Raw genomic sequence first — 24,660 nt, 5'->3', positions numbered from 1 at the left:
TCCCAACTATACATGTTGGCTTTTGTGATGAACTCCTTACATCCGTGCCCTACAAATGTGGAAAAAAAATGAAAAGAAGAAAAAATGCATGTCCGAATTTTCCTATTGCTCACTTGCACATCTATCGAGGTGTGTGTTCTGCGTTCAAATACCTATAATTATGACACAGAAATCCGCAAATGTGCTCCAGTCGCTGTTACGGACAACGACTGTGGATTCTGTCCATGAATAATGACCTTGTCATGTTCAATCCATGGTGACACTTGTGTATAAACAGGCTTCCGTTTTTCAACAGGACTTAAGGACATTTCATCATAATGGCAAAGCTTTTATACGCAAATTCTATTCTTCTCCAAATATGACTAAAACTAATGTGAAATGAAATATGTGACCTCTTTAGCGCCTTTGGTTTTCTTGTCAACGTGAATTTTTAAGCGCACAGGCCTTTAACATCTGTCACACTGACACAACTTTTTTTTTTCTTCTAAGATCTCTTACACAACAAAATTTCTAATTACAACCACAAAAGTAAGCTTGCACATTAACAAGCTGTGGAGGCACAAGGAGGCGCTCTGGTGTCTGCAGCCCAGAGCTAGGGATGTGCATGGTAGCATGCAAGGCGTCCCTTGATCCAACGGCAGAACCCGCCTTGTCTGTTTAAAGCTCGAGGACAAGTTTCTATAGCTAATTACAGTTCCGTCTCACGAGTTGCGACGGATGTTTGAACGACGACCGATTCAAAGGCGGCTGAATTAGACAGGAGACACCAGGGGAGAAACGCATTTGGAACGCATCATCACACTTATGAACAAACAAACAAATAAAACAAACATAAAGCGCCACCACGCAACAGGCGGTTGAACAATCCGTTGTGTGCTGGAATCATCAAAACGAGCGCAGGTCACGCCGCGGCATCATCTATCCCTCCACCGAAACTTGATCCTGCGTTGACGCGCATTTCACCACATCACTGTTTTATTCCGTGGCCATCTTGTGCTGATCCCCGATGCCTGTATTTCTTATTTAATCTGTACGTCTTAGTTTTCTCACTCTTTTCCCCCTTGCTGAAGGCACACCCGGGGTTCAGAGGTCATAATGGAAAGGCACAGAGGAGTGGCAGGTCAGGGGGTCAAACATCCTTTCTGACCTTTTTCCTCTTCTTCACCGGCTTGGCCTCCACCCAGTCATCTGGAAGAACATTAACAGAGGCGTCATTAGGAAAGAATCATACATGTACATGATTTAAAGTCTGAAATATAGTTTTTCAGCTCATGTCAATTCACTTAAAAATCTGTTGACTGTCGTACTGGTGATAGGGTCACAAGGTTGCATCCCGACATTGATGACTAAAAACAGAAAATCAAATTTAGAGGGATTTTGCTCTGATCAAAGCTTTATTACTTTTCTACGTTACATCTTATAAGAAACTTTGTTATTTCTACATGTTTCAACACGTTTTCTAACAATAACAATAACAATCCCACATTGCATAGTCCCATACATGCTTATGTGTGTCGGTTAGGCAGGTTATTCTCTTGAGTTGGAAAGACAATACAATAATTTGCTTGCGCTGGCGTATACGCCTCATCCTGACTTTACTGCTTTATTTTTGTTAAAAATAGCGTGGCCTTATCGCCAGCAAATATGGTAATCATAGCTACCAATAAAACACTGAATAATCACTGCTTATTTACGTTAATGAAAGGCAACTTGACAATTAGTTGCAACAGAAACAACTTCATGCCAGAATTCATTTATTTGAATTCTTAAAAGTGCTTTCATGGACTAGAAGACAAAAACTTTTTTCCCCATTTTGTCAGTATTGTCATGCAATTGTCATTTTCCGTCTGGCTGAAGAGCCTATTCGCGAAATTTGCCAAAATAAAACCATAGAAAAAATTTCTGTATTTCCATAATCGTAAATGGAAGAATGTGAACATCAGACTCTTTTCTACTGAGATCATTTCTGCTTGGCACCACAGCACAAATCTCCTTACCCCCAGCCCCTCCCGAGACTGTGGCCCCTTCTTGCTGGTCCGATGAGGGCTCCTCTTTGCTGGCTTGTGCATCTGGGCTGGCTGTCTGTGCACTGGCAGTGGGAGCGGCCACCAATCTCTCTTCCGTGGGCGTTGCCACGACCGGTGACTTCATTTCAGGCTCTGGCAAGATTTCTGATGAAACGGGAAACACAAATGCATTAAACATACAGACACACTTTCCACATTACGTATGTTGAAGTATATTCTTCATACACACTTCAGGATACCAAAGTCCCATTTCATAGGGGCATTTGAAGACAAATTACCACTTACAACTAACAGTGAAGTACTGAAGTGATCATGATGGTACCGGGTAATAAACCAGTTAGTATGGTATCTGTAGTTGCAGTAACTGTAATTATTTTGGCTTGCAATAAGTACAAATTTATTTGCTAAGTCTTTTTGAGGGCAGGCTGATGTCTTTGAGGTTATTTCTTTGATAATACATGACAACCAAAACGACAAATTATGGTTAATGTGAGCTATAATAACCTTCATTACTTTTTTTCTCATGGTTGTGTCTCTTTTCCTAAATGATTTTGCAGCAAAGTGAAACAAAACCCAAACATAAACAGGAAGACATGGACAGACATGCCATTTCTATTTTAAGATCTGCGGCAAGTCGGTTTCATCTCCATTTTAAATCTGACTTCAAATATTGAACTTGAGCCAATTTGCATCTATGTGGGCGATCAATAAAAAAATAGCAACCAAAACTTTACTTTTATCTCAATCTCTCCTCAATCATGGAGCCAAGCGAGCTCAAATAAAGAAAATAAAAGACAAACCACCAAAGGTTACAAAATTGAAGGAATTCACAAACTTCACTTGGCTGAAAAAAAAACTTTGTACAAATTTCTACCACTTGTAAAAAATTCACTCTATCTATCAGAATCAATTTGGGTATGATGTGTCGTTGCTGCACTCTGATAAACAACGTCCTTGAGGTGAGACTAGTGGTCTACCTTTAGCACTGTCACTTGGTTTATTCGTCTCTGCAGGTTGCTGGCTGGGCTTTTGCTTCGCTTCTTTTGCAGCGGCCTTCTTGGCTGCCTTACTGGGTGAACCTCCGGTCTTCTTAGGGGAGCCTGTACACAAAAAGAGAAAGGATTCATTTTTTTATATGGAAGGTCGTAACACAGTTTCTGTGGACACAAAAAAAGAGGTCAGTTTTATATCCAACCTTTACAGAAGTTTGACCAAGCGATGATTCTTTCTTATAACTTTAGGTGAGAGATTTATTATGCAAATAATGCACACGTGAGAGGGCGTTAGTGGAGACGCAGCCCTCTTGAGGGTTTTTACAGTGTAACGAGTGCATGTTGCACAATATTGTGAATACCCAAGAGTGAGCTGCATCTCCATTAACGTCCCAAACTTAACCTGTGCATCATTTGCTTTATAAATGGTTCTTACGAGCTATTTTTCATTTACCTTATTTTAAGGGTAAATGCCAGTCAGCTACATGTAGAACTTGTCCGAAGAAATGCCTCAAACACACTGGTACTGAACACAAACTTGTTCACAGTAAATACTAGTAGGTGACTGAGTGTGCATCGCTAACGTATGCATTTGTGATGTCATTGAAAGTGAATACAGCAAGCCGCAGTCACACGCGTATCTCTGAGCAGTCGTTAGTACCGTTCATTAGTACGCGGTCAATGGTTAAAACTTATGCCCGGGGGACATGGCAGTCAAAAGTAAAGATGTGTAATGTGATCACTCTCAGCCAATCAACTGATTAGAATCCATATAACAGTTTCATAAAGTAGAAACTCTTAATGTTGTATATAAACAGGGTACTCACACACCTTTACATAACTTTTCATCTATCAAGTAGAAACAAAGGAAGACAGAAACAGGGTAGTAGGGATCATTCTGTATGCTTCCAGTTTGATATCATCGATACCACACATCGCCGACTTTGTCTGTTTGGTTCATAAACCGCACATACCTTTCTTCTCTTCCCCGGGGCTTTCGGCGGACGCGCCCTGGGTGGCAGGCTCGGCGGCTGCTTCAGGCGGAGTTGAGGGAGTGGGCTGAGTCTCTTGGTTGGCCTTGGGTTGAAGGATGCATTTTATCATGAAAAGGTGTAAACAGGAATACCAATTAGAATGAGAGGGCCTGAAATACATCTACACGTAAATGACGCTACTTAGTTAACGACAGGGCTTGAACTTTCGATATCACCAGGACCTGAATTTAGGCTTTTACTTGAAAACTGGAGTCCCTCGTTTTAAAGCAATTTTTTTGCAATTTTACCACATGAGGTTCCCCTAAACTAGCTGTGACAAACAGTGACAGGGTATGGCTTTCAAACAAACCTGCAAGCAAGTTCAATGGGAAGAGAAAATTATCTGAATATAGCCACAAAGAATGGCAGGGCTCAATTTTTCTGAAAGGGGGGAAGAGATACAATAATAGTCAAAGCCAAAGCCACACATTCGACTAAAATACTACAGAAATTGCCCCTTTGGCTGCCTAAAGGTCTTTAAGTACAAAATACGCGTGCTGGTCTTAAGAGTGCTTGCATGATTCAGCTCCCAAATATTTCCTGTAAATGTTACACTCGCCCGCTGTTCAAATCGTAAATTGTGCTTTGCCATAGATACCACTGTGCTCCAGATACCACATGTGAAAATCAAAGGTCAGTGGGAGTAGTTTCTCGTTTTGAAGACCAACATCTGAGATTTTAATTGACAATTAAGTCTATTCACAAACAAGCATTCACAGTGTAAGGGATGGCATATAATGAGAAAGTAAAACAATGCACCTAATTAGCAAATATTAGTTACTACACGTAAGCCAAAACTGCGTAATGTAATATGACATGGGGTACATTTCATGAAAGTCTTATGAGAGACTTTAAGCTCTTAAGAAACACTAATGAGATACTTCAGGAAATGCATTCTACTTCTCTACATAGCTACATATGAGCGACTTTGGCTATTCTGAGATTTATGTAAAGATTTTAATGTAATATGAAACAGACCCACGGTCTTCAAATTTGCAATGCAAGTATTTGTTTGTGCACTACCTTACGGTGAGGTTTTATGTGCCAATGTGAGCTCAGTTGGTAGGAGCTTTCAGGCCATACCTTTCCTTTCTTCTTCTTGCTCTTCTTGGACTTTGTCACCGTGAATTCTTCTTCAGCGTCCTCCGCCTTCGCCTCGACTTCCGCTGGCGGTGCCGCCGCATCCTTGGCCGGTTCCGCCTGGCTCTCGCTCGGTGGCTCCTGTGGGTCGGCTATGGCCACCTCCGGTTCCGCAGCCGTCTCTGCGGCGAGCTCAGCGATGGCTGCGGCGGCCGCAGCAGCTTTCTTCTTCTTCCTGGAGCTCTTGCTGGTGGTGGAGGGAGATTCCACGGCGGCAGGAGGGGAGGAAGGTGCCGGCGTCTCGGTTGACTTCTTGGCATCTTGCTTCTCAGGCTTTGTCTCTTCGATGGCTGCCTGCTCCACTTTCTGAAATTGCAAACAGCATTCATATCGGCATTAACCATCTTCTTCAGGCACACTGTGATCAACAGAGTACTATTTGAAACTGTCCTAAACTTTCATTCTCTCAAGATGATGGTAATGGGCCTTCATTTCTAGATAACTGGAAATCAAGATGAAAAATTCTTCAATGATCTGTGTAGGTCTATTTTCAGGATGTAACTGTACCAAACAGGGCATGCAAAAATCAAAACATTGGATTAAAAGCAAGTGAAGAATCATATACCGTACTTTTGAACAACCTTGTACAAAGTATTGCAAGTCCTGAATGTCACATTTTTACGTAAGAAGTCTCAAAATTCTCTGCCTGGTCCTTTTGGAGGAGGCAAGACAGAATGCATAAATCAGTAAGCAACATGGCAATAATCAGGAATGGCAGTGGAGGATTTAAGAAGTGTAGCAGCACACTGATTCAATCGGCAGGATCAGCTATCAAAGAGTACATGTAGACATGACAACAGGAAGCTACAATACCAAAATATAAAGTAGAGCACAGCAGCACCCAACTTGAACAAATGTACATGTAGCAACAGAAAACCTCTACTTTTCATTTCATACCTTGGATTAATTTGATTGTTACTCATGACTCATAGCATTTAACACAGATCAGACAAAGTTTGGAAGTTACATCAACCGACCATGGCACAAAAAGCACCAAGAGCTCATTTCTCTGATGGACCTTTGCGTGATAGCTTTCATTGCCATGCCGGTTTGGTCTAACCTCTCATAAAAGAGCATAAAGATAGATGAAAATAGCAGTAGCTGCCTTTCTAGGAAAGATCTCAAGGATAGCAGAATACATCAGTAACTAGCCTTCCAAGAAATGTTAAAAAGCAGTTGAATACAGCAGTAGCTCATCCCCTAGAAAAGATTGTAAAGACAGCTGAAAAGTGGCTGACCTTCAAAAAAAAAAAATAGAAATGTTGCTATGGCGACTGATGCCTCCGCCATAATGCATGATTCTCCAAATAGGCGTATAGTACAATGTTTCACAATGTGTGATCCATGACAGTTTCACATAACTGGCAAAACATTGAAATGACAGGTTTGTCAGAAATGTCTTGTGGGTTTGTTATAATTTTCTAAGAGTGCAGGTACTCATATTTGGGGAATTGAGAATTTTTACTTGAATTCTGACGGACCTTTTTATAAGTATATAATGCAATGAGTAATTTCCAAGGTATGAAGAAAGAGTGTAATGACGGTACAATATAGATTTTTATTTTTTTTATTTATTTATTTTTTTTGGGGGGGAGGGCATTGAAACCTGGCCTTTGACCCTTAACCTTTGACCTTTGACCTTCTGGCTCGAAATTTCCCGGAGAATCTACATTACGTAATGCATGTATTAAGTTTTGAAACTAATAATGCAAGCATTGCATATACTAGTATATGAGGGAAATAGTAACATTTTGAGGAGTTGACCTTGACCTTTGACCCTGACTATCGACCCATGACCCCTAAATTCCCTAGATAATCCCTGCCAGTCAGTACATGCGTATGTACCAAGTTCCACGAAGATACATTGAACCATTTGCGAGAAAAGTGATATTGCAACATTTTCATCTAACCTTTGACCTTTTGACCTTTGACCTTATGACATGAAAATCTCTCTGGAGAATCTTTACGCAGTAGTACATGTCCACACCAAGTTTCAAGAAAATACCTTTGGGCATTGCATAGATATGGGGGAAATTGCAACATTTGTAGCATTTGACCTTGACCTTTTGACCTTTGACCTCTTGCCAATGTCACTAAAATCTACTCAACTAATTGTCCCATCATATTGTACATCATCCTTGGACCAGGTTTGGTGAAAGCTGCTTCATCCAGTTTTGAGTTATCACGTAAACAGATAAATTTTAGGATTTGACCTTGATCTTTGACCTTTGTCCGATTTCACTGAAAAACTAATCAATTGTCCCATCATACATCATCCTCCAACAGAGTTTGGTGAAATTTGCTCCATCCAGTCTTGAGTTATCACGTAAACGGATACAATTTCATGATTTGACCTTGACCTTTGACCTTTAGCCGATTTCACCCCAAATCTAATCAAATAGTTGCCCCATCATACTTCATACTTGGACCAAGTTTGGTAAAATTCCAGTAAATATTACTCAAGTTATCATGTAAACGAAAGCGGACGGTCGTACGGACGGACGTACGGACGGACGGACAACCCGAAAACATAATGCCTCCGGCACCACTTCGTGGCGGAGGCATAAAAATCTTAGTGACAGTTCAATGAAGAGAATTGCATACTGATAGCAGCATTTGCTTTGGGTCTGCATCACTTGGAATCACTGCGCAGCTATCATGAGGCAAATGCATTTTAATACTGTACAATTGTACTTCACGACACTTGGACGTTTCCCTCTCCAACCAAATGATAGCAAACAATGTCAACAGAAATGGATCTGTCATATAATATGACTGCATTATGAGTAGTAGTTGGCATAAATGTATAGATACCAATAAGAGCCGAGTTTGACAAGCCTCCAAGGAACCCCCCCCCCCCCCCCCCCTTGCTTTGACCTTTTTCGTTATCATGCAATTATGTACATGTTTAGGCATTGAAAATGCACTTCAAATTTATGTGCCACCCAACTTGGGGAGATGAAAATGCAAAAGAACAAATGTTTTGTGCCTCCTGCATCACCAACCCCCCCCCCCCCAAACACACACATGCACACAAACACACATATATAGACTATGTCGACAGAAACACAACATGATATCCAAGCTCAAAGCCGTGAATAAAACCGGATTCTGCTTAATACGATAGCCGAGTCCCTTCGTAAAAACTAAGCATCGGTGCAAGCCAAACTGTTTTCATTTCAACGTGGACAGCATCCAAGCAAAATATTTCTGAAGTGTCTTTTCATTCTACACACACCGCAGAATCTCCGGACACATATCAAGTTCCGCTCAGTGCTGAGGCTTGCTTGCTTCTCAGTTTACACCTTGTGTTGGCGCATGAAAGCAATTTGAAATGTACATGCACACGTTCAATCACGCCTATGCATATACTCCCATGCCTCGAGGAAGGATCCCTGTACTAATTTCCCCTGATAATCGATTGTATTTGAGTGTCCATTCCAGCGGACTTCAATCGGGGCAAAACAAATAGTTCATTGTCCGTCAAAATGCTAACGAAAGAAAATCCACTTCACAGCATTTCCTCCATCAATCACTCGGTCTGCACGTCCTAGTTTATAAAATATCATGCATGCGTCACAGACTTCCAGGGATACACTGTACTCACAAGTGGCGATCACTTACGTCTGAAGGGACATGACCACAAACTGATTTCACACAAATTCCTCAAGTTTTACTTTCAAATGTGCACAACTGATATGCCATTACTTCTGTACATTACCCATACAATCTATGCGATAAAAAGGCACATGGAAAGACAAAAATCTATTGACCTTGATGGCAAGAAAATGATGTGTTATCAAGCTAAGAGTGAAAATAGTTAGGTTCACACGCTGTTCCTAAACTTTAAAGTTTAGTCAAAAACTTAACTCTCAGTGATTAGCTCGTAGTTTAGCACCATGTGGACGCACTCGAAAGTTAGCAATCTTAAAGTTTAGTCAATGATTAGAACCATGAGACATCTTAGGGTTTACGCGCTCTCCACGAGCCACGAGGGGGTCCCCACTTGTAGTTTCGCTCCGTGTGGACACAATAATCGATGAGCTTGTGAGTTAGCATGAACCTTGCTTTTTGTTCGCATCCGGGTCAACCTCCCGCTGCGCTATTCCATATGGGCATAAGGTCATCTCGCAAAGACTCTGCACTTCCAGTGTAATCATCGAGTGGGATTTGCTCGTAAGTTTAACTTAAAGTTTAGGTGTGCGTATGAACCCGCGTTGTGAATTCACGAGTAGAGCTAATCATTGACAGTCACGTTTTCGACCTAAACTTCAAGTTTGGCAACTGCTTGTGAACGTAACTTATGGAGAAACAATACAGCACTTTCTTAGAACAGCCAAACACATTTGCTGATTCTAGGGAGCGACAGTGAGGTCATACAATTTGTATATCCAAAGTGGCCTTTTCAGGACCTCTACATACCAATATGACTGACCTTGCCGCATATACGATACAGCACAATTGTTACCATCAACACCTGATTCAAGCAGAAAACAACGTCAAATCTGAGTGTGGGAAATATGTGACTTCTCCTGTACTTTTAACTGTCCGTCATGTGTTCAAGTGTGTATAAATAGAGTTTCATTCTTATAAATTGCAATCTGACGTTTTGCTGCACGAAAGCCGTCAAAAATGTTTGCAGTGTCCGTATGACTGAATGAGGCTTTAAGCCACTATTTACCATTTGCAGATGAAAAAAACAAACAAACAAAAACAGCTTTAGTGCTTCAAATTAGTTTTAAAATGTGAGTTGTGGCTCCATGTAAAAGTGTTAATCAGTATAATCATTAAGTATTGTTGAATATAAAAAATGTGAACAACAGTTTCATTAAAATTGTTTCTAGAATAAACTGTCTATGTTATGGTTTATTTAGAAAATTAGTGATTATCTCCTTTATATTTGTGGCTTTATTGCCAAATTTTTATATAAAGGATGTTTTGTGATATTAAACTGAACTATACATATGCATCAAATGTGATAACTCGAACATGTTTTTAATCACTGCTCCCAATGGTAAACAATGGTTTAAAAGCTGTTTTTAGTACGGTGTACCTCGCTCACATCCTCCCGCGCCTTCTTGGATTCGGCAGCTTTCCCGCCGGACTCCGCACTCTGATTGTGAGCTTTAGAAGCGACGACGGCTGGCTCGGCCGCCTTCGTAGACTCCGCCACAGGAGTTTGCTCAGCGGCAGCTGCAGGTCGGGCCCTGTGCACGCCTGCATCACCCGTCCCAGTCACCTTTGCAGACCTAGGGGAGAGTCTGCTGCTGGAGCTCTGGTTGCCGCCGTCCTTCTGCACGGCATTCTGCTTGTTCTGCTTACGCTCCTTCTTGGAGATCGGAGTGATCCACCCTTCACCTGAGAGATGGATTGAGGATTTTAAAAAAAATATGAAGAAGCAGAATGAGAAAGACTGATTAATACTAAAGCTCATATTAAAGTGACAGTATTTTCATAAAGCAGGCCTATTTTCCAATTATCTGGTATAAAGTGTCATTTGCTTCCGTACTTCACACAAGGCGCATGTGATTAATAACTGTACATCAGGCCTCGAAATAGGATTTTGGAGGGGCAAGGCCATTTAGAAAAGGGCACTTTTTCCAAGCGGCCAGGGCACTTAGGTCAGTCAGAGGGGCACCAAGGCCACATTGGAAAGGGCATATGTTGGGTGTTTATGAAAAAAAGAAAGAAGAAAAAAACCGAGAAAAACAAACAAACACACACACACACACACACACACACACACACACACAAAGTGCAACGCACAACAAAAACCTCTTCCCTACGGCTGTAACACATTCCCGATTTCCGCGTTTCTATCCTAGGTGAAACAGCATTTTTTAAAACATGAATAAAACAACAGTAGGTATTGATTGAAACTCGACACCCTTTCAGGCCAGTCAGGCCAGGCTGCCATGTAACTTCAAAGCACATTCCGACAGCTGGCTGACAAAACCACAAGGCGAAGGAATTTGCGCGCGCGTGTGCGGTTTCTTCTGTTGATTGGTCTCTCTCTCTCCACCCCTCCCCATTCCCCAGTCTGGCACCTTGGCATCGTGGGATTTTTCTTTTTTCTTGGTGAACTTGGTGTTCACTCTTTACTACTCTATCTGAATATGCGCTGCCTAGCCTAGTAACTCTATGGCCGCTGCGCTGCGGAGGCAGTCGGGACGGTAAAAGCCGGTCGGGCGTACATGTACATACACGTCGTCTCGTATCGCGGAAAGATACTTTGAGTTTGAATCGGATATATTGGGACGCGAGTGAACTAAAGGTATGATATTTGAGATCAGGAAAGTTGTTCAAGCTTATTAAAGTGTAGACTTTGAGAAAGGGCATATTATACGTCATAAATAATAACTTTCATTCTAAAAGGGCACCACGGCCCCAAGGAAAAGGGCACATTTTTTTGGCCGTAACTTTGATCAAAAAACAAAAGGCAGTGCGGCCAACGAGAGGGGCACCGACGGCCATGGCCGTCGGTGGCCGTCGGCCATGGCCGTCGGTGGCCGTCGGTTAATTCGAGGCCTGTGTACATTATAACATACAGGCAAACCACAGGCAAAAAAAAAAATGCTCCTTCCCAGATTGCAATCTAACCCCCCCCCCCCAAAAAAAAAAAAAATAGAACAAACAAGAAAATTTGTAGTGTATTTTAGTTCTTATGATGTGAATAAGGGCTGAATAATCTCTACAGTACATGGTATAGTTTTCTGATACTCTGTTGTTATTATTCTATAGAATGGCAAAGGAAGTGTACTACATTAGACTAATGCATAATCAGTTTTTTTATATAATATGCAAAGATCAATTTGACATATCCCTGACCTCAATGATCATAAATAACTAAACTCTCTTCAGGTTATCATCCCCGCCATTTCTGCAGATGGCTAGTGAATTTACATCACATATTTTGGCACTATCGCATGGCTTGTGCAAGGATTGTCATGTTAAGTACTCTCAAACCTTCCAGCAGAAATAGTCAACTAATAGTACTGTCTAACAATATATCCAAAAGTTCAAACCTAATTTCAAACACAAAACTATTATGGTCAGATAAAATCTGATCATAAACAATGACATTTTCATGTTTACTCATGTGAACATTTTTGTAAATAGCCACATAGTACAATGTACATAGTATGCAATATATGCACAACCATAATCTGAACGGCATGATATCCATCCCCCCCCCCAAAAAAAAACGAGACGAAGACTGATGAACAACAGCTAACCCCAATATAAAAATCCCTGCAACACCCATGCTACAGAGGCATGAAAATAAGAAGAAGAAAAAAAAAGAAAAGCACAGACAATGCAACAATAGACACTGTGCTTTATGTTTACCGACTCTAGATGATGCCTAATGTCTCTTGGACACACTGTAAGTACATGTATCTTCTTTCTTATCAGAGGAACCAGTTTAATGTTCTTCTCAGAATACACACAAAGTGACCCGCCACGCCCCCTGGCATATCCTGGTACAATTGAACATATTATGAGCCTGACACAAGGAAAATGACAAATTTGTGTGTTTCCCACTTAAAAGGCAACCTGGGAAAGCACATTCTGTGAAATGTGAAATTGATGAATGGAACCAGGAAGTGAAAAGAGGTTTGTTTGAAAGCTATAAGCATCAGCTGTAAATTTTTTTATTTGTCGTAAGAGCGTTGGGTGAAGACTCAGTAGTTACGTTCAGACGGCAAGCCGTAACCTCGAGGTTAGGAAACCTCGAGGTTAGAGCTTGTAGTTAGGGACCGTGAAGACGCACTCGTAGTTAGCTAACCTCGAGGTTTGCTGATGTTAAGAGCCATGAGAAATCTTATGGTTAGCACTCTAACCACGAGCCGGGGGGGGGGGGGGGGGGGGGGGGGGTCCCCACTCGTAGTTAAAGGGACTGGGGATGAGTGTTCGGTTGTGCAAAACATGCGAAAGAGAAGGTGCTTTGGGTATAAAATGAAAGGTAGATATGTAACTTAACATGTGTGAAAATATCTTGGAAATCGGAATCTTCTCAAATGTTTTAAAAAGCGAAAAACAAAACATACTTTTCTGGAAAAAGACCCTTCGATACGATGGCGATACGTATTTGAATTGCGGAATACTGCTTGTTGACTGCGAACATCAAGCCAACTTACAGCGAAATCAAGCCAACATGCCGAGTGAGCTGCGGAACTACTAGTAGTTATACGTAGAGCAATTGTGGCTAGCTCTACGGCTGGCTGTGCTATGGGCGCGGCGAGCGCTGGCCGCACTTCACTTGCCATAACTCGCATCATCATACACAGTGTCCAGTGCTAGTGCTTCTAAGCTCGAGCTGCTGTACGATCTTGCGTGTTTTCATTTGATGAGAGCGCTAACCTAAAATCAAAGGACTCCTCCTTTTCAGATTCACATGTCCTTCTTCCAAGATATTATGAGAGCTAGTTCTATCGTCAGAAGACTCGGTAGGCTACGTATCCTAAAAGCCATCAAACTCCATTTATTACAAGATTCTTCGTTGAGAAGTACCGAAAGCGGGATAGGTGAATGCGGTAAAGTAATACGTAGCCCGACCAGACGCCGGGCGGGCCTATATGTACAGCGACTGGGCTGTGCGTGTACGTACATATAGAAACTTTTCCGGGTAAGGACGGACACAGCCGGCCCAGCGCTAGGTCGGTACCATGTACGCAGTAACTGCCGTGCTTCGCACGGCGTCTGGTCGGGCTACGTAGAAAAAAAAAAAATCAACGAAATCTCAATTTACAATAATTTACAATTCATGTAATTATTACATGAAACACAAACGGGTTGTGTTATTACATGTACATGCAATTCAATGCAATCTTCATGGCAAACCCATTTTTTTTTTCTTCAAAGATTTGAAACACAAGTACCGAGTAGGCCAGAGAATTCGAAGTATCCGGTACAATGTTATATCTAAACTTGCATTGGAACTAACTAATAGTTCATTTTTATTACCGGTACAACTTGTCATGTATTTGTAATTTCATGTGACTTTAATAGTTGTAACATTTATTGTGGATGATTTTCTTCACAATTGACACATGCACATACTAGGTTAGAAAGTTGGTCATTGGTATGGCTTAGGCCTTACCTATTTTCTGTATAAATAGGGTTAATTGGAATTATTTCACAGATACACACAAAAATGTTGGGAATCAGATCATTTTCAGTCTTCTAGACTGAATAATGTGACACCTGTAATAGTCTAATAACCAATCCAACAATTTCTGAGGCTATCTTATACATTTTCTTATTTATCGTATGTACAATGCAACCATGCATGATGCAATGTCTTGTTCACCTATACAAGGAGAAAATCAAGACACAAGGAATAATCTGTTCAAGTCAATTATTTCCACATAGGTCAACAACATTCACTCAGTTTTATCTAGAACCCTGATTGGGTTTTTATCATCAGAACACATTTTTTTCTCATTGGTAAATTGACGCTTAACAATTAGCTAGGCCTGTATACACAGGTAATATCTTGTTGTGATATTTCAGTGAATTTAAATCTAACACATTACTTATGTAGGGCTAGGGTTCACTTAGCTCTCTAGCACTCATCACACTAAAAGCAAACTAGGGCAGCACACATGTGTTACTTGGAAGGAGTCCCCTGGCTAACTAACTTGTAGCCAGTTTATTCTTCACATAATTTGGCATGGGTTTACATGTAAATGTGGGTTGTTACATAAATATGCATACACAAAATCAACATAACAAAACATGCAAATAAAGAAACAAAGGTTAAAACTAAATATTCATAATAATATGTAAATGATGTGCAGGCTTGGGTGATTTAGGCATGATTTCAGTATTACAGGGAACAATGGGTGAGAAGTGAAAGAGTGGAAAATGTCATGTGATATGTGGTGTGTCTGTGATACAATTGTAGGTGGGGTGTGTGGATGCATGTGGATGTGAATACCGGTACTACTGTATGTGTGGGTTGACGTATTTATGTGTAGAGGGGTGGTACCTGTAATAAAAGAAGGGGGGATATACTTATAATAAAAGGTTCAAAATAAATCCCTACACTTACGTTATACTACCATGCATAAATACAAATTTCATGTGCACATATAAATTGCATGTGTACATGGGACCTACATTAGAAGTTGTGTGTACCAGGGTACACTGACCTTACATTTTCTTTTATCTTTGCATGTATATTTGCATTTGGTGTTGCATCATGAGCACAGGTTCTAATTGCAAATGTGCTACATGTATTTAGAAACTGCTCTCACAGTAATGTGATGTGATATACAATGTAGAGATAACAAATGTGTGCTGGCTACTTGCATGTAGGCCTATATCTTTTAAATATAAAATGTCATAATAGAAATAATTGTAAAGCAAAGATTGCCAATTGACACAGGTAAGGTAATCATTTGCAGAAAAAAAAAGAAAAAAGAAACTGCTCAGCATTCTGTCATTAGTCAATTTGGGCATCTACACATTATACTCCTATCATATTGAACAATTATGATAATAATACTATAACATGTAAATTAAAAGAACCTTACAAATGCAACCACTTTCAAATAACTTGTACATTTGCAGGGAAAAAATATTGAAGTGAAAGTCCAAGAATCAATGTCACAGGGTTAATGACTTCAAGTACAAAGAACACTATACCATTTCAGTGTGGAGACCTTCTACATATTGCATTGTCAAACCACAATTGGTTTAGGGTTTGAGCATATACAATTATATCAGAACATCATGTAGGGACCTACCAAAATGTATATTACAATGTATTTTTATATCTATGTGAATGAAAACTGAACATCTTGTTTGAAGCACTTCCAACACATTTGTTTATCAAAATTCATACTTTTTTTTTTTTGGCCACAAAATATAGATGCAATGAATATTACAAGGGCACAAACTCCATTTACCACAAAAATATTGTCCTCATAATAATGTGATTTGATAGAGTTATCACAAAATTTTGTGCTGAAAAAGTGTCTTCCAAAATGCTGATGGACAATGCTACTGTGTAGGACCTGCTGTGCCACTTGAATGTAACACATGGCATGATATCAGTGATCACATAAATGATGAGGATAATAATCATTATGAAGATGATGATAGTAATAAAAAATTAGCAACAACAACAATAGTAGTAGTAGTAATAATAATAATAGTTAGAGCAATAATGAAATGTGTGAAAGGCCCTTCAGTGATGTACACTGTTGTGCATGACAGCCCTGCTTAAGTTCACTTTAAAACACTGATGCAATATTTTATCGTAACGGAGTAATTGTAGTTTTTCACCTCTGAAACACCTGGGAAACACAGGGGGAAAAAAGACCAAATGAAAAACAAGAGACCCGCGGGTCACGCGCTCACCTGAGTATCGCAATTTCACCTTCCATGCATTCTTGCACACTCTTACCTGAGAACATTGGAAACTTTAGGTCTGCATATGGATCCCTCCCCCCCCCCCCCCCTCAACTCGGGGGGGGGGGGGGGGGGGAGGGGGCAGGCAGTCCTGGATCTGAATCTGCAATTAACAAACTTGGAACTAAAGTCATCAATGTTCAAACTCATGGTATTAACTTTGCTTTATCATTTCTGGTTCTAGAGCAGAAGATTTTAAATATTCCTCAATGTGGGGGGGGGGGGGGGGGGGGTGGGCCCCCTAGGGGGCCCCCAAGAGGGACATGGTGCCCATTTGAAGGAATTGAGATTCTATCCCCCTAGGGATGCTACCTGCTAAGTTTGGTCAAAATTCATCTTGAGGTTTTCAAGAAGAAGATGAACATGTACAATTCAGGCTCCATTACAAGTGTTGGACTTCTCCCCAGCCCTCTCCTGGGTCCTAAGGGCGTGGGGGGGGGGGGGGGGGGGGGGGGGGAATGAATCCGCCAACCCCATGAAAAAAACTTGAAACTACAGTCATCAATGTACTAACTCATAGTATCATCTTAGCCCTATCATTTCTGGTTCTAGAGAAGATTTTTAAAGGTTCCTTAATTTTAGGGGGTTTGGCCCCCTAGGGACCCCCAGGTGGGCAATGGTGCCCATTTGAACAAATTGAGATCCTATCCCCCTAGGGATGCTACCTACCAAGTTTGGTGAAAATCAGATATGGCGATCTCAAAGTGAAGATGAAAATGTACAATTTAGGCCCCATTAGGACTCCTCCCCACCCCCCTCCCCTGGGTCCCAAGGGGGGCACCCCTGATTCCCCCATGAACAAACTTGAAACTACAGTCATCAATGTACTTACTCATAGTATCAATTAAGCCCTATCACTTCTGGTTCTAGAGAAGAAGATTTTTAAAGATTCCTTAATTTTAGGGTGTTTGGGCCCCCCTGGGGCCCCCCAGGTGGGCCATGGTGCCCATTTGAACAAATTGAGATCCTATCCCCCTAGGGATGCTACCTGCCAAGTTTGGTGAAAATCGGTCATGGGGTTCTCGAGAAGAAGATGAAAATGTAAAAAGTTTACGCACGACGGACGACGGAAGACGCACGACGGACGCCGGACGAAGAGCGATCGCAATAGCTCACTTGAGCCTTCGGCTCAGGTGAGCTAAAAAAGGACAAAACACTTTGTGCCTGGATATTGCAGCCCTTTCAGTTTCCAGTAACAGTTTAACGCACATGCAGTTTAGGAGTTTACAGGATTTATTTTCCCTACTTGCTACATGGGGCAAGAACAAATTTTCCAGGCAATCAATTCACTGTTTCATTCTGATTCACACATTTGAGTACTAACATGTTTGTTGTTACCTCACAGGAAAGACAGAAATAGAGAGTTCAGAGATATAAATGTAGTGTCATATCAGTTATCACTGCCATCACATGAATGTAGTCTATGATTGGAATTGATGTTATTCATGTTCAATGCGCATTTATCAGAATCCCCAACAATCCTGGTACAAAGGTGCAGCTTTTTCATTACTAACATGTCTTTTGCTATAATACACAATGAAGGCATAAATTGACAGTAGGCCTACAGGAAGAACTGGTGTCAGAGCTATTATCATTGCCATCACTTGGATGCACTCAACATAATTATGATATTGAAGTCATCCAAGTTCAGTTTTCAAACATTTGCCAGCCACAAAGAAGAACATGAGAGGGGATGTCACTGGCTTCATGGAGCTAAGTAGTTGGGAGGGCTGGTTCTGATTGATGAGAGGGGATGTCACTGGATTCACTGAGCTTGGTGGCAGAGAGGGCTGGTTTCCACTGGCGAGATGGATGTCACAGGTCTCACCGAGCTGCGTAGCCTAGAAGAGGCAGTCTTATTTGGCGAGAGGGGGTGTCACTGGCTTCAACAACCTGGATATCTGTGATGGCACTTGGATGTGATGCTAGCTGTTCCACTGCAATAGAGGCCAACAAGCACATTCTATTGATCTCTCATCTAATGACTGAATGTTGGTAATAAAGTAACTACTACACATTTACAATGAAAAATTATTTTACTACTCATATAGACTCAATTAACTATTCAGTAATACACATAGTAAATATTCTCTTTAAAGACTATCATTCAAGCAATGACAAGTTTAGTACTGATGAAAGCAATTATGTTATATGCTGAAAGTCCAATGAAAATAGCTCATTTTTATTTATGATATTTACATAAAAATTCCCTAATATGCATGCCAAAGGGACGTCTTCATCATCTACTGTAAAAGTGGAAATTTCTTGCGGTGTTGGTTGAAATTTTCACGCATTTCGCGTAAGCCGAAACTAGCGCGAAAATAAAAGCATGCGAATATTTTTGCTCGCCATTTGTTCAAGTAGTTGATGTCTTGATTCCGCGGAACTATAAACATGCGAAGCTCTTCTTACCCCGCCGACCGCAAAAAATTAGTCGCGCTAAAATATCCACTTTTACAGTAACCTGTTATCTCCTTACATCTGCCCAGGCTCTGATAAAATCAATATCTGTCAGCACTCTCACCAGGTTTTGATCCACTTCAATTTGACCCAAGTCCTTTCCTCAGAGTAGCATTTTCCTCCACAACTAATTGGAGAAGGCAACGGCATTCATGAACTTGTCCTTTTTCCATTTCACAGGGGCATCTGGACTGGAGTTCATCTGTATATCAGACACAATGAAAGGCATTAACACGGACTTACAATTAGGATAGTCCCGTTAGTTCTTCACCAATCAGTAAATTTAGTCACAGAACTTGCTATCCCATGTATTTCAGTGTAGAGTCTACCAGGTAGCTTTATCTTGTAGTGCTCACATACATGCAACAGAGAAAACTCCATGAAATATGTTAGAAATAGACTGTCTACTGTAGAACTTAAATAGCTACTAGAAATGTCGCTATGGCGACTGGTATGCCTCCGCCATAATGCATGATTTTCCTAATAGGTCTAGATAGTACATGTGGACAATGTGTGATTACATTTTCACAAAACTGGCAAAATATTGAAATGACAACTTTGTCACAAATGTGTTGAATGTTCACCTTCCTTGACCTTGGTTTAATTGGATGAATAGGAGAGCATGTATTTGGGGATTTAAGGACTTTAACTTGACTTTGACCCATTCATACATTTATGCATTGAGTAATTTTCATGGTACCGGTATGGAGAAAAAGTGCAATTTCTGTACTGGATAGTAAATTGTTACCATGTTCATCTGGCCTTTGACCCTAAAATTCATAAGATACTAGTAATCACTTTCAGGTAGAACATGCATAAATATGCAGTAAGTTTCACAATAAACTGAGCCACTTCTGAGATATGGAGGAAAAGTTAGTTCAGCACTTTCACTTGATCTTTGACATTTTGACCTTTGAGGCAAAAAAAAAAGAAAAAGAAAAAAAAAACTCTCCAGAGAATTTCTATTAGGTTACACACGCATACACCAAGTGTAAAAAAAAATAATAATCCTGCTGGCATTGCATGAACATGAGGGAAATAGTAAAATTTTGATGTGCTGCACTTGACCTTTGACCCCTGACCTTTGACCCCATGAACCCTACATTCTCTAGATAATCACTGCCAGTCAGTACATGTATATACTATGTTCCATGAAGATACCTTGAACAATTTTCCAATTTACAGAGAGAAAAAAAAGAAGTTTTAATACTTTTACTCGACCTTTTGACCTTTGACCTTTGACCTCATGACCCAAACTTTCACCAGAGAATCTAAATTGGGTAATACATGTATACACTAAGTTTCAAGAAAATATCTTCTGGCATTGCATAGATATGGTGGAAATAATGAAATTTTATGTATTTGACCTTGACCTTTTGACCTTTGACCTTGAGCACGTGCACCCAAAAGTTGATAGGCACAACTTCACCCCCTAATACACATACATGCCAAGTTTCATTAGGATACCTCAACAGGTTTTGATAGTTACCTTGTCCACAAAATTCATTACGGACGGACGGAAAGACGGACGGACGGACGGAAGGACGGAAGGACGGACGGACGGACGGAAGGACGGACGGACGGACGGACAACCCGAAAACATAATGCCTCCGGCACCACTTCGTGGCGGAGGCATAAAAAGGAAAATAAGACCTACAGAGACCCTAGCCAAATTTTTGATGAGTTGACACTGCACATGAGTCGGGATGACCTCAGCCTCTCATTGTGCATCTGGGTAATTCTGTGAAGTTGGGGCACGAAGTGTGACATTTTAGCATAACTCAATACTAATTATGCTATACATGTATTGTTTATAGGCTTTGCAGTTGTATTGAGACCATACATTTTCCTGGAAATTTTGTGCCATTCCGACTCAATTTTGATGAAATTATTAAAACGATATGTAATGGTGTCCTGTAGCATCGTGACGTGTCCATGTAGCATCGTGATAGTAAACATTTGGTCCTAAAAGACAAATTAAGGAAATTAGCTTGACCCAAATTTGATATAATATGCATAATTACTAGATTAGTCAGATAGCTAAATATCTTAACTCTCCTTTCCACAGTTTTACACAAAAAAGGACACCGCATAGCATCGTGATACATTTTGTAATTTTCTTTTAAAATTGAAACTGTGTACAGGAAATTTGAGATATTTAGCTATCTTATTCATACCTTGTAAATATGCATATTGCATCAAATTTTGGTCAAGCTCATTGCCATAATTTGTCTCTTTGGACCAAATTTTAAAATATCACGATGCTACGTGGACACGTCACGATGCTCCAGGACACAGTGTTACATATTGTTTAATAACTTCATTAAAATTGAGTCTGAATGGCACAAAATTTCCAGGAAAATGTGTGGCCTCAATGCAAATGTAAAGCCTACAAACAATAAATGTATAGCATAATTGATATTGAGTTATGCTGACATGTATTTTGTCAATATCACGATGCTACATACATGGACACTGCCCCAACTTCATGGAATTACCCATCTACAAAGTAGGCCCTATTTATTTATATGTTGTGTATACAACCTCATATCGGGCCTATGATGTCTTTCAATCCAGCCACATGCAAGGGATTTGGGGGTCTGTATAATTCCACATACAATCATATAGTAGGCCTATATGTGGCTGCAATGTACAAACTATGTAACTTGTAACCCTAAAAGTAATGATCAAGACAACTATAATCTTATTAACCACTACCACAGCTTTGGGTTTAAAAAAAAAATGTTATAAGTTAAATTACAGTAAGAATAAGAACAGCATCGTTTGAGAACACAGAGTTATCTATTCAATTTATTGATGTTTTGTGTACTAAATATCAACATTAACTTTCATTTGCAGGTTCAAAACAGTTGTTGGATCTAGGTGTATTAAAAAAGTACCAGGTACCCAGGTAATTAAAGTTAGTTTGTACAAACCTTTTGTACCAACGGAAGGGCTGGTCTCAATGGGCAAGAGGGGATGTCACTGGCTTCATCAAGCTGGGAGGGCTGGTCTTGACTGATGAGGGGGGACATCACTGGCTTCACCAAGCCGGGTATACGCTAGCTGGTCGAAACTGACGAGAGGGAATGTCACTGGCTTCATCAAGCTGGTTAGCTAGGAGGGCTGGTCTCAATTGATGAGAGGGGATGTCACTGGCTTCACCGAGCTGGGTAGCTGGTCAAAACTGACGAGAGGGAATTTCACTGGCTTCATCAAGCTGGGTAGCTGGGAGGGCTGGTCTCAACTGACCAGAGGGGCTGTCACTGGCTTCACTGAGCTGCCTAGTCAGGATGGTCCTTGAATGCGATGCTGGCTGTTGCTCTACAAAAGATACCCACAATAATATCTGACAGACCTTTCTCAACAATTAGCACCTACTGTGCTACAAAGCATACACCATTAACCACTACACTATAGAGACTGAGTGAACTGCGCTACAATGCATATACGCCATTAGCCACTTATGTATGTACGCACAATAGATACACTTCAATCAACATTTTTGCAATGCCATGTGTACCGGAGACAATAACAAGGTACTGGTACCTTACCAAACATGTGAATTCACGTTTTTGGTCCGATCATAGCTGTGATGACAACATATACGGTACACAGTTGAGTCTCCACAAAGTATTTTGTAAAAACCGAGAGTTACCAGATTCGCTGACACTTTCATTCATTCAGTGTCGTTTCGTAAAATTGGATTTCTCGCCTATCGCCAATTTGTAACAAACGTCAGTTCTGATGAGTGTCGTAACTTTCTTATTTCGACATTTTGAGACCCATAATTTGACATGAAGGTAGAATAGGGCAACATAATCCAGAATACGGTAAAATAGGAATTCGCGTATTTACATGCAAAACACAAATAGCGTGCCATTTCTTACTGTGAACAGCGATTTATGTGTAATAGAGAAGCACATTTCAAAAAGGAGAAATGTTGAGCCAAATTTGGGATGTCATTCATAGGCAAAAAAATTTCCATGTTAACTTATGGTAACTATACACAGCCCAGTTGCTGTACGTAGGTACAAGGTACGGGTACATAGCGACAGGATTCGCACAGCGTACCGTACTTACAGCGTCTACCACTCCTAGTCCGAGGCCTTTTTTCTCTGCCATTATAGCTGTAGCCCGACCACACGCTGTAAGTACACTGTGCGAATCCTGTCGCTACGTACGTACAGCGACTGGGCTGTGTATACAAGTGTAGTTACCATAACTGGAAATTTTTTTGCCTATGAATGACATCCCAAATTTGGCTCAACATTTCTCCTTTTTGAAATGTGCTTCTCTATTAATTACACATAAATCGCTGTTCACATTAAGAAATGGCACGCTAATAAAGTGTTTTGCATGTAGATAATACGCGAATTCCTATTTTACCGTATATCTACTGGATTATGTTGCCCTATTCTACTTTCATGTCATTAAATTATGGGTCTCAAAATACATAGGTCTAAGATACCTACCATACCTCAATCGCATTCTGAATACACCTTTTTGTGAATCTGCATGTAGCCTTTCTCCACATATGTGAGTATTAAAAATCTCAGGCAAACTCTGATAGGCCTACAAGTAGATCTTTTAGTTTAACTGGTTAATAGAAAAATGTTAGGGTGTGGCATAGGACACCTAACAAAATTACTAATCTAGGCCTACTATCAGTATTACTAAATAGTAGGCCAATAGTGTGTGTAGATCCTCTAAGTGACATCTCTATCAATTAATGTTACACTAACAACACTAAACACTGTAACAGTTGTTATAGGTCCTACTCACACTGAACTAGTATGACTATGAGGTCTTCCGAGTTTCACAAATTTATTACCGATCCAGCCGAAGTGAAATGACATCTCTGTCGTTCAGCCCCTTATCTTCTAGTGTCTTGAGGGGAATTGGGACTCTACATTTTATTTTTCTGTCACCATCTCCATACTCTGTCACTGGTTTTCATGGTCTTCCTCTTCTTGGAGACAGATCTCTCGCTCTCCACCTGCGGCTCCATTGTTTCGAATAGTGTGGATGGTATTTATACGCAGCCAGCAGATCAGAGTTCAAGCGGACCCGTGCCAGCTACAAGCTGCCGGGCGGATCCCGGGAAATGCACCGATAACGCTCGCTAGCCAGTGAACAGGCACCCGGGTTTCGCCTCGCAATAGGGGCGATATCTTGGGCTTGCTTTTCGCCGAGGAGAAGGCAATACATTAACGCTGTGCCAAAATCGGACAAAAGAGGGAGGCAAAAACAACACTTGAACGGAGAGCCTCTAAGCCGACCCCCCGTGATTTTGACAAGCGTTACATGTAACGCTCTTCAAAAAATCATAGATATCTTCATAATGCCGTATTTTTCATCGATTCTTTTTCATTGCTTAGTCCTTTCATAGACATTGGTCCTTGTTTTTGCCTGTTTCACTTCATGAAATAGCACTTTTGCATTTTGGGTTCCAACACTCATCCCCAGTCCCTTTAAAAGGTTCCTGCAACCCAAGAGTATGTTGACCTCAATTGATGGCTTTTGGTCTGTACATAACCAAATCACTAAATACCTCATGAAATTATACATCATATATTTTGAACATTT

General features: G+C 40.6%; 1 protein-coding gene and 1 long non-coding RNA gene across 3 annotated transcripts; both read right to left on the bottom strand.

Moving 5' to 3' along the window:
- Positions 1–1,129: 1,129 nt before the first annotated feature.
- On the bottom strand, positions 1,130–13,007 carry LOC139716668 (uncharacterized). Its single transcript, XM_071628201.1, has 7 exons — positions 12,980–13,007; positions 10,256–10,551; positions 5,137–5,499; positions 3,994–4,096; positions 3,005–3,127; positions 1,998–2,171; positions 1,130–1,188 (listed from the first exon to the last, which is right to left on the bottom strand). The coding sequence occupies exons 1-7, from the start codon at positions 13,005–13,007 to the stop codon at positions 1,130–1,132; spliced, it is 1,146 nt and encodes a 381-aa protein (XP_071484302.1).
- Positions 13,008–17,097: 4,090 nt separating this feature from the next.
- Positions 17,098–24,535, bottom strand: LOC139717555 (uncharacterized). 2 transcript variants are annotated; one of them, XR_011709979.1, is made up of 4 exons: positions 23,857–24,535; positions 22,008–22,395; positions 19,136–19,273; positions 17,098–18,548 (listed from the first exon to the last, which is right to left on the bottom strand). It is a non-coding gene; the product is annotated as an uncharacterized lncRNA (long non-coding RNA). The 2 variants fall into 2 exon arrangements; XR_011709978.1 differs by having other exon boundaries at positions 17,099–18,548; positions 23,906–24,535.
- Between the last annotated feature and the right edge of the window lie 125 nt (positions 24,536–24,660).

The sequence above is a fragment of the Diadema antillarum genome, unplaced genomic scaffold, assembly GCF_040938485.1.
Source record: "Diadema antillarum isolate AM-2024a unplaced genomic scaffold, OU_Dant_1.0 scf00000007, whole genome shotgun sequence".
Lineage (NCBI taxonomy): Eukaryota > Metazoa > Echinodermata > Echinoidea > Diadematoida > Diadematidae > Diadema > Diadema antillarum.
The sequence above is the reverse complement of the archived record's forward strand: the minus strand, read 5'-3'. Positions and strand labels throughout refer to the sequence as shown.